Genomic DNA, 11,562 nt, shown 5'->3' on the forward strand with positions numbered 1-11,562 from the left:
CACCCTCCCTCCCCTGTTTCCCCACCCCTTCTGTCTCTGCCCCTTCCCACTTCCCCCTACTGCTTATGCTTGCTCCATGCAGCAGGCACTGTATTTGCTGCAGCCTGGAACACAGCACAAATCCAGTCCAGCCCCATCACAGTGGTGCTGGCTCTATGCTGCTGCTACAGGGCCAGGCTAGGTATGGGCCAGGCTAGGCCAGGCTCCATGACCCAGGCTGGCACAGGGAGGGAGCCTGCCACTGCAGAGCAAGGGTAAAGTGCTGGGGGCAGAGGCTGGGTGGGGGAAGATAGGGGAAAAGGAGGGGAACAGGGGAGGTGGGGCAGAGGCTGCAGGGGGCAGGCAGCAGTGGAGGCAAGTGCAGGAGGGGACAAGCAGCAGGGGGCAAGTCCCTTGTCTACTGCCCCCTTACTGCCTCCCCCTGCCACGTGCCTACCTACTTCCTCCCCCACTGCCTACCCTGTTATTACCTCTCCCATCACCTGCCCCACTACCACTGCTTTCCCTGGTACAGTGGTAGTAGGGATGAATTTAAAATGATCTTCCAATAGTTAGATGCTATGCATGGAAACTTAAAACAAATGTATACATTTTCCATGTACAGAATTTAAGTATTCCAGGGTTGTCTTAAATTCAGACTCAACTTGGATTTGGGTAAATATAGTATTTCTGTTATTTTGTCCAGGCCTCAGCTCACTGGGCAAGTACAGCCTCTCACCATTCCAAGCCTCCCCGATTAGTTCCTGCCTCTGCTTGTACTGCACTGATACAGCCTACTTCCAGTTTCATATATCACACTTTAAGAGCCTTTACTGATTTAACCCTTCTAGGCCTACCCAACAAAGCCTACAAAATTAATTCCAGGATCAACATTATTTTTGATGTTTAACATTTATACTGGGTTAACCAGGATGCAGCCCCAAAACACTAGGCTTTGTACAAATAGACAGAAAATGACACTGCCATGCAAAATAGATGGCAACAAGAGTACTAGAAGAGCACCACATTCTGATTTGTAATACAGAAATACAACTAAGAGAAAGGCAACAGATGGCCTAACACAGGTTGCTTGCAGATGTGAAAGCCCCCCACAAAATGCTCTTTAAACTCAGTGCACTCCAGTGCCAAGTCCAGTGCATGCCAAGAAAAGGCAGTGCACTAATTTTGACCCAGCTCTGCAGCACCTGTATCAGGCAGCTTAGTGGGGCTTTTCTGGTGATTTTATCTAATAGATGATTGAATCAGCTTTAGATAAAAAAGTGCCAAAAAGCCCTGCTGAAGCACCTGATCTATATGGACACTGCAGAGAAGGGTTGAACTAACATGCTGTTGCTCCCAGTAAAGTACATCTTTTTTCATGTCTGCAATGATTAGACTTTAATCCATTTGAACCACCACATTTTAATCCATCTGAGGTGTCAAGGGGAATCCTACTAAGGACCCTGATAAAGGAGACACTTAAGCATGTACAGTAAAAGCTGTGTTATCTGGCATTTTATTAACTGGCATGCTCTATTAACCAGCATGCCGATTGACGCAGCAAAATCGAAACTGGAAATCCCACCGTGGCACTTCTGGTTTTGCCAAGTCCCACTTCACCGACTTTGGACTACGGCCTGGGGCAAAGCAGCCTGTGTGGGGCCTCCCTCCTTGTCCCTCGGCACGCTGACTCCAGGGAGTGAAAGCCCTGGCGCACTGGACGTGGTGGGAGGGATGGCAGCCTGACCAAGCAAAGATGCCTCTCAGGTAACCAGCATATTTGATTAACTGGCACTTCCCATTCCCCATGGATGCCAGATAACACAGCTTTTACTGTATTTAAAATTAAAGTCAGGCTTAAACGCCATTTATGTAGTTAAGCATGTGGCCGAATGCCTTCCCGAGTGAAAACCCTTCCCTGATCCAGGGACTTAAGATACTTCAAATCTGCTCCTCAGCGAGAACAGCTTTCTTCCATTTTTTTTTTTTTTTTTTTTTTTTATATAGACCCAATTCCTGTCTTTTTAATAACTGATTTATACTTGCATCCTAAATCCCAACTGAGTGAATTTGTTCATACCTTGCTAAGTACTTACTCTTGATGTTAGTTCAACTAAATTCAAAGCTAATATATTAATATAACTTTTGAGAATGAAAATGAGATACATTTTCCATAATATGTATGGAAAACCTGGAAACAGCTGTTTAAGAGCAATATTTAGGAAGGGTAGAAATCGTGTTGTGATGCTTTCTTGTGTCAGGTCATACCATAGTTATTTTTACTTTTCTGTCAGAAACAGATCACATGCCAAGTTGTCTCTCACCTAAACTGAACACAGGTTATCAGAATTTCAAGCTCTTGGGGTCAGTTACAACCAATGTGCAGTCAAGTGGGAATTGCACATGTTGGTTATTTTCAGAATTTGGAAGCAGAAGGATAAACTTCAGCTGACTATGAAAATGGCCTGACAACGAGTTGTTTTAGACATGAGGGTGCAGGAAGAGACGCTAATGTTGACAAAGCTCTCTTTACATGGTTCAAGGAGAAAAGGGCATACGTAGCAGTGGTTCTAAAGTCATGTCATCCAGCCTGTGGGTTTCCCCACATGTCTAAAAGTTTGGCAATGAGGGAGAAGGAGCAGTGTTAATTGCAGCTTCCCTGCTGCCAAATTTCCAGACCCAGAGGAAGCCCTGTGGCCTGGATGACATGGTCCAATGTGCTAGATTGTGCTGGTGCACCATGTCACTCAGTGGCCAGAATCCAGCAGATCCAGCACACCTGCAGACTGATTCTACACATGGTACTAGCCCCCCAGACCAGCCCTGTACCATTCATTTGGCCTGTGGGGCCTGAAGGTTGAAAATTACTGGTTTACAAGATAGAAGAACTGTTTCAATATTATAAAAAAAAAAAAAAAAAAAAGCATGGAGAAAGTTAGCAGATAAACCAGTAACTGAGCAATAGCAGAGTGAAGTATTTCCTCACATACATGAACAATTTGCCCCTGGTTAAACTTTGCAATGTTGAAGCATCAACTGGCTGAAAAGGTAGAACTGTCAGCCTGCATCCAGAGCTAAAAGATATGCCTCTTACTGAATGACTAGACTGCACATTATCTTTGACATAAACTTACAGATCAGTGTGGTGAAGAATATGAAGGAACATTAGTTATCAAAGATTGCTGTTGCTCTATAAGGGAACTCTAAAGCAGATTTTTAGACAGCTCTGAAATCTATTATTTTGTTAGACTGGATTAATCCTATTGAGGCACAACAAGATGTAAAGCCAAAACCAATTTTCATCTGTTTTGAGACAAGTTAATTTGTTATGCCAGACTTGCTTTTATTTTTGGAGAGCTGATGAGAAATTACTCAGTGCTGCAGTTGTTATAAGGGCAGAGAATCAAGTTCAACTTAAAAAAAAAAACCCACTAAAACAGATAATGAAAAGCATCAAGAGGGCAAGAATGAGTTGTGTAGGCCTCACTGGGACACTGATCAATATATATATTGCTCACACAAAGGCTTCGCTAAATCACTGGCCAGAGTAAGCCTAATCAGTGAACCTGGCCAAGGCACGAACTCCTTACATAACCACATTCCAAATCTTGCTTAAGATGTGAGCCAGATATGCGTTCCTGCAAAGAGATGGGAAGAGGTTGTACAAGGTACAGGATGGTCCAGTACCAAGATGATAAGGATGGAATGGGAACACCCAGATCAGGATGTAAAACAAGTTCATGGTACAGGATGGCTCAAGATATTGGTGGAATGTAATATGTCAGTCAGAATGTAATACCCTCAGGCCCAGGGTCAGTGAGGACCTAATCAGGGAACTTCTGGTGGGACTAGACATGTTCAAATCAGCAGGTCCTGATGATCTCCACCCCAGACTGCTGAGGGAACTGGCCAAGGCCATTGCAGGACCCCTGGCACAGCTTTACGAGCACTCGTGGTGCTCTGGTGAGGTGCCGGAGGACTGGAAAAGGGCAAATGTGGTCCCCATTTTCAAAAAGGGAGGAAAGAGGACCCAGGAAGCTACAGGCCTGTTAGTCTTACCTCGGTCCTGGAAAAGCTCTTTGAGAAAATTATCCAGGAGCACATCTGCGAGGGACCAGCAGGGGAGATTATGCTTAGGGGCAATCAACATGGGTTCACTAGAGGCAGGTTGTGTCAGACTAACCTGGTTGCCTTCTGACCAGGTCACACAATCCTTGGACGCAGGTGTCGTGGTGGATGTAGTCTTTCTGTACTTTAGGAAGGCCTTCGACACTGTCTCTCACCCCACCCTCATTAAAAAAAATTAGGCGACTGTGGTGTCAATGCCTACACAGTTGGATGGGTCGCAAACTGGTCGGAGGGTCGCACCCAGAGAGTGGTGGTGGACGGGTCATTTTCGACCTGGAGGGATGTGGACAGTGGGGTTCCCCAGGGCTCGGTCCTCAGGCCTGCACTGTTTAACATCTTCAGCAGTGACTTGGACGAGGGGGTGAAAAGCACCTTGTTCAAATTTGCAGATGACACTAAGATGTGGGGAGAAGTGGGCATGCTGGAAGAGAGGAACAGGCTGCAACTAGATCTGGGCAGGTTATAGAGGTGGGCAGATGAGAATAGGATGGGTTTCAATACTGACAAGTGCAACGTACTGCACCTGGGGAGGAAAAACCAGCAGTATACCTACAGGCTGGGGAATTCCCTTCTCGTCAGCACAGAGGCACAAAAGCATCTTGGAGTCATTATTCATTCCAAGATGAACATGGGTCGCCAATGTGGGGACGCGGTCAGGAAGCCTAACTGCACCACAGATGCATCAAGAGCAGGTCCAACGAGGTGATCCTCCCCCTCTATGTGACATTGGTCAGGCCGCAATTGTAGTACTGTGTCCAATTCTGGGTACAGCACTTCAGGAGGGATGAGGACAGCATCAAGAGGGTCCAGAGGAGGGCCACCCGCATGATCAGGGGGCAGCACGGCAGACCCTATGAAGGGAGGCTATGGGAACTGAACCTGTTCATCCTTCACAAGAGAAGGCTGAGAGGGGATCTGGTGGCTGTCTATAAACTTGCCAAGAGGGACCAGCAGGCAATGGGAGAGGCCCTGTTCCCCCGAGCACTACTGGGAGTAACAAGGAATAGCGGCCATAAGTTGATGGAGAGTAGATTCAGGCTAGATATCAGGAGGTGCTACTTCACTGTCAGGGTGGCTAAGATCTGGAATCAACTTCCAAGGGAAGTGGTGCTCACTCCTACTCTGGGGGTCTTTAAAAGAAGGCTAGATAGACACCTTGCCAGGGTCATTTGACCCTCTTTCCTGCCCGTGGCAGGGGGTTGCACTTGATGATCTGACTAGGTCCCTTCTGACCCTACCAACTATGAAACTATGTAATTTGTTTTGATCACTTCATAAAGAGAGCATTCAAAATTATGGGAACTTTGTATTGGTCTAGGAGAGTTTACATGGTGTTATGCCAATACCTTAACATGGGCATACATGCATTATCACCTTGCCTGTCAGATCATGAGTGTGTTAGCGGTGTGCCTTGTGGACAATAAGTCTGGCTGAATCTTTGCCACAAAACTGAGCCTGTGCTTGTTCTTTGAAATAAGACTGATGTTGAGATCTTCTGGCTGCATCTTTTTGCTGGCACTGTAGTCCCTGAGACTTCAATACTGACAGCACATCAGTAACATCTGATGAAGTCAGCAACAATAACAAGTTGGATGAAATTCCATCTCCAACAAAACCAGAAATGTTGAGGGCTTTGAATATAATTTGGTATTTATCGTAGCTAAATGGGCTCAGTGACAGTTTTTAGGTCTTCTTGGGACACTGAGTCATGTGTCCAAAATAAAACTGTGACTGGAAAACAGAGCAAACTAACCAGTTCTTTCAACTGAAATGTGTGAGTGTATCCTTTCATAATTAATATACAAGTTGATACCCACTGTAGAGTGCACTTTATAATGAAAACTCAGTATGTGCTGCTCCTTTGGTAATGTATGTGTAAAATGCCACTCTAGAACTGCTTTTAAACTCAGAAAACTTCGTAAAAAATACACCAGAGTGCATACTTAAAATGCAGCAATAATGCCACAACAGCATATAGTGCAATAAAAATACTGTAATGATAAGCATACACTGTATTATTACAAGTACAAATTGTCTTACTCAGAATGTGGCTAATACAGAAGACAAACTTAAAAAGATTACTGTAACACATACCATAGCTGCACAGGTATTAGAAAAAAAACCAAAAAAAAAACAGGCTTCTGCTAGTAAGATGATACTCCCTAAAACAGCAACAGCCATTTTGGAGCAACATAGTACTAAGGCACAGATACATTGTTACTGAAGAGCAATCACCTGTAATATGAGAGTCTGGTTCTTCTCTCACATTAGCCTGAGAGAAGAACCAGTTTGTGAACTCCATTCAAGCGTGAAAATCTGAATGTGGCTGCAGCCAGTGTAGTTGTTACCAATATCTATTGCGCTGATTGTTGAGAAGCAGACACAGGTAAAAAGGACAGGCTGTTCAGAAGAGCTAACAACAAAAGGGAGCTGGTAGGATCAGGGGTACAGTATCCAGGGCTGGGGTTGAGGAAAATCTCTATTGATAACAATATCATTTGGTTCTATAAAGAAAATCTGAAACCAGACTAAGAGGAAAATGTTAAACCATAAAGTCTTCTAAATAAAGTATCAATTGATGTAGTACATTTTCAGAGTTGAGTTGCATTTTACAGCTTACTTATGCAACTGCTAGAAGAATGCTGTGTCTAAACCTGTGTGTGCCTGAACTATTGTGTTTCCTTCCCTTGTTAAGTCTATCAAGTCTTTGAAGCAAGAACCCCGTCTTGTTTTGGAAAACCCCAAGAATACTACTATTAATATAAACAGTACCTCGTTGCTCATTCTGGGAACATTTGCACGGTGGTCTTTGCTTTCTAGGCAGAAAGATGACATGCTGCTTACCTTAGAGTCAACTTAAAATATGGAATATTACCTGTGTGCTTTGACTAACCTGTCATCAGTGGGCATCCATGGAACAACAGAATGTATATCTTTGGACAACAGGTAAGAACAGCTTCCACAGCTATATCTGTCAAATTTACACAGCGTTCCATGTGGATCTCCTATTATAAGAAAAAAAAACCCTGTAATAACACCTGTACCTTGAGGCATGCAGCATTGTGATGATGCTTGGTAATGTACAACAGCAAAGGAAACCCTTAAGGAGAATACAAGCTATGATTTTTACATTGGTGCTTAACTGAAATAGGACAACATTTAAAAGATAAGGAGTCCCTTGAATAAAAATTACTTTTTTTTGCCAAGTTCACTTTCTCTGACATGAAGTCAGTTTGAAATGCATTTGCCCAGCTATCTGCTGTCAGCACAGGGCTCCTGAGGCACAGCATCCAGCTGAAGTCTGGCCAGATCAGAAATAGCTGGGAGGCAGGATGGGCAGTATCTGTAGAAAGAAATACTTGATATAAAATCCTAGGAAATCATAAATAGTGATCAAGGGTTAGCCAGCATGCTCCTTACAGGTTCTTTTGAGAGTGACAGTGAAGCAGAAGGAGAAAAATGAAAATTAAAAGCTACTACTAGCATGAACCTTCTTCTCCTGCCACTAAAGTTAATTTTAAGACTCCTAATGGAAAAAGAAGAGTTAGACCAGTGCCAAACACTTTTGGAAATGCCACTCAGCAATTCTAAAAGAACTGTCATCATTCCATACCTGATATATAGATTGTATAACCTGTCCTAGTTGTTTCTTTAATAGATAAAACATTTCTTAGAACTGCATCTGTTGAGGATACTACCTCTTTTTTGTGGCTGATTCCTACAGAAAGGAGAAAAAGCATCCTTGCTCTAGATTCCTAGAGAAAGCATCATTGCTCTAGATTTTTTGAGCAAGTGCAACAGCTCATTTTTTTCTGCAGTGATTACCACAAGAGTCACATGGTGCTACCATAAGCCCAATGTTTCTACTATGATAATATCACAAGTACTCATATCTGAGCAGGATAATATAAAATCAAACATTGTATAGGGTCTGATCCACCACCTACTGAATATCATGTAAAGATTCTGTTGGATTTCAGTATGCACTGACCAGACCCATTATATGTTTATACTGGAAACCTACCCAGGATTTTTTTTATACTGGGTATAGAAATCATTCACCACAGTATATGAATATTTGCATGTATTCTTTGGCCTCATATCTCGTACATGCACAAAACGTAGGTATTCTATGCAACTTCAACTTGTAATATATTGATTACAGTTAAATACAGAGGCTATGGACTGCTTAACTTGCCCCTACTTTTAATGCATTAAAAGTCTACATAAAAATCAGAACAAGGCAAGTGTATAACTGAGTTGTAAAGGATGATGTTTGACTAATAAAAATAAGAAACCCACCAAAACACACTCTCTCTCAGTTCTAGACTAGCTTCTGCTTCCTGTCCTTTGTTTTATTTTTAAGCCGTAACATCTATAATGCCAGCTATGTGCAGTGGGTAAATGGGTAAAAATCAGCATTTCTCTAACCACAACAAAACTTTCATTAAAAAAATGCTTTGCTACTTGAGTTATAGGCAGACCTTGGAGAAATATTACAATTTATTTACCTTTTATATGTTCCAAATATGTATACTTTGATAAGATTTCTGCTCATGGCAAGTTCTGACTTGGAAAGTTAAATTTGGGATATGGCAGTCCAGATCTAAACTCCAATACCTTCATCATTTAGTTTTAAATTTGTGTGCCCTGATCCTGTAACATTTTTTATGCCTAGCAATCTTGATGAACCCCATGCAAGATCAGTCATATAAGCAAGGGCATGATGATTTAGTCTCCAGGTAAGAAGATACAATTCACTGAACTCCTAGTTTACATCAAGGAGTTGAAACACTCTTAGTTTCTTTGTAATATTTAGAAAAGAAAAATTAAACTTGTGACTCTTCTCAAATAAACGTTAGGTTATCCACAGCCCATTCTAAACAGTAAGTATACAAACAAACTTTTTATGTTTAAAGATAAGGATATATGTATCATAACACCAGATTCTGATCTGTAATATGTGGGGCTAATTAGAGAGACTAAGGGAGGCACAGAATGCTGAGCTTCAACTCACACAGTGGAGTGCCAATTACAGGACTTATAACTCATCATATATTACCATGATGGAGATCTACTTGGAGTTGGTATTCTCCATAGGAAAGCTGAAGGATTGTGCTATGTAAGCAGAGAGCCGGCATTAGTCATTACATGTAATAAGACCTCTAACTAATGCTGGAGTTACACAACAGACCTGAGCAGGGGAGGGTCACCAGCCTGCTTGCTTAAACAGGAAAGCAGGAAGCTGTATTTACATTTCAAAGTAAAACCTGTAAGGAGTGAGAGACTGATACCTGAGAAGAGACCACTGTAAATAAGGCTGCCATAATCAACAACCTGTTCATATGAAAAACAGGAAACACATTTACATTAAAACAATAGCCTGTGGAAAACAGGGGACCACCTAACCTTACTTATCTATTAACTCTATTAACATTAAAAAGGACCAAATGCATTGAATGTTATCATCTTGTTAACAGCAGATGCTTAGATATATAAAACAAAGCAAATCATGCCAAATCATAAACTAAAGTGAAGAAGTAACAGACCAGTGTAAATAAGGAAGGGAAGGAGATAAGAAACTTCTCTCCCTTCGCCCTTTTTGCATTTGCAGGATATAAATCCCAATTAAGTGATACCTTTCAGGTTTGCAAAAAAACTAGTTTCATCCAGTTCTGAAAATTCTAGTCAAATGAATAACTTTAAATAAAGCCAATCAGAGAACATTCCTTAGAACAGTAAGACTATGATTACCAGCCATTTGTAAATAGGGACACAGGGGGGCAACTACACAAGATGCTTTACTCTCAGTTGAAGCTAATTACTATGCAGTAAGCATTCCCCATCTACACATGCAGACGCTTACTGTACAGTAATTTGCTCTAATTGAGAATAAATTTGCTACCTGTAAATATAAGTAGCAATTTTACTCTTGTTTACTGTACAGTAGCACACGTGTTGACAGCTGACTGGGAACATACGTGTTCCCTCTAGTCAGCTGGACAGTAGCTCTGTTTTTGAAAACAGGCAGGTTCTGCTGTTTATCTCCCAGGTACAAATAAAATGTTGCAGCACATAGTTATCTTGAGAGTTGGTGGCTTCATCAGCCACAATTGAGAAGGACTCTGCCATCAGAGACTTTGTGGACTGTATACGTGAATCAGTCACTGTAGGGAGATAGACAGTCTTGGCGAAGCCTGTTCACACACAGAAAACTACCAGCATTTGGCATATTTTGGTTCAGTTAGTCCCTTAACTTAGGGTGATCAAGTTTCTCAAATGGGATGTTTGCCACCGCAAAAGCCTCCACAAGGAAAAATGCCATTGACTTCTGTGCGGGCCGGGAGCGATCCGGGCCCTTTTTGTGCTCTGCGCGGGCTGTGGCCAGCAGCCCGGGCACGCTGGGTTGGAGAAAACAGGCGACATGCTAGAATTAGTCACGGACGCGTAATGGTTGATTCAAGATAGTTTACTTACACCAAAGATGGTCGCGGTGTAGGCTGGACAGTTTCCCAGGCACAGCTCCGATTAAATTCTTGTTTGAGGACTCAGACAATATTTGGATCACTCCCACGGAGTTGTCGAGGCTCCGTGGATCCTTTTATTCACTCACAATTCACTCACACGAAGTTTGCTAGGCTCCGTGGAACGAAAGCACACAAGGAAGGGTACGTCGAGGGATCAGGCGGCGACGGGGAGAGGCTAATCAGACCCCTGTTGCCTGCTTGAAATGCACTGGGTCCAATAGGCTCCGCAGCGCTTAAGAGATCTTCACACAGTGTGAAGTCTCCTCCTCCTGATGTTCATGGAGTCCTCCCTTGCGGGGGTTCTCCTCAGAGTTCTCCAACTTGGGCGGAAACCACCCAAGCCTTTTATACGGCTAGCAAGCCAATTACTAGCCGCCATGCGTGAATAATTTAATGCAAGCCAATAATGGGGCTCAAATTAGAATACAAATGGCGGGAACTCTTTGCACTGTGCATCTCTGTGCTGCAAAGAAGAAATGCACCCTGCAAAGAAAGCTACAAACGGCGGGAAAATAATTCAGTGGTGCCAAAGCACACAAAAACAAAAATCACACCCTTGGGTTGTGACATCCCCCCTTGCTGAAGGCATAACTGAATTATGCCGCACGCCTGTCATTCGAGTGATCCAGAGCTTATCACGAGTCGTCAAACGACCAGACAAACAAACAAACATAAAATTCCCCAACATAAAATTCGCTCTCCTGGGACTGAGTTGCACAATAACCAAAACAAATACACATAATCAGATTCATAACAAAAACTGTATGATCAGGGCTTCAGTGGGCGTCATGGCGAAGTTGTACATCAGGCCCTCACTTCTCGGTGATGTTATCCTTCTCGCGTCCTCTCTTCACCGCGCATTCTGAATTCCGGATCTATAAACAGAAAACTCTCAAAAAAAAAAAAAAAAAAAAAAAAAAAAAAAAAA

General features: G+C 42.7%; 1 protein-coding gene across 3 annotated transcripts in view; it reads right to left on the bottom strand.

The window, feature by feature from the left end:
• The window catches only part of AMN1 (antagonist of mitotic exit network 1 homolog), a 65,465-nt gene that overhangs the window by 7,682 nt on the left and 46,221 nt on the right, over positions 1 to 11,562 (bottom strand). For all 3 annotated transcript variants that reach the window (XM_025209068.1, XM_014521856.2, XM_025209069.1), the window contains one exon: positions 7,001 to 7,112. In XM_025209068.1, coding sequence (XP_025064853.1) covers positions 7,001 to 7,112 — 112 coding nt within the window. The remainder of the gene's footprint in view (positions 1 to 7,000; positions 7,113 to 11,562) is intronic.

This window comes from Alligator sinensis, unplaced genomic scaffold (genome assembly GCF_000455745.1).
Source record: "Alligator sinensis unplaced genomic scaffold, ASM45574v1 scaffold659_1, whole genome shotgun sequence".
Taxonomy (NCBI): Eukaryota; Metazoa; Chordata; order Crocodylia; family Alligatoridae; genus Alligator; species Alligator sinensis.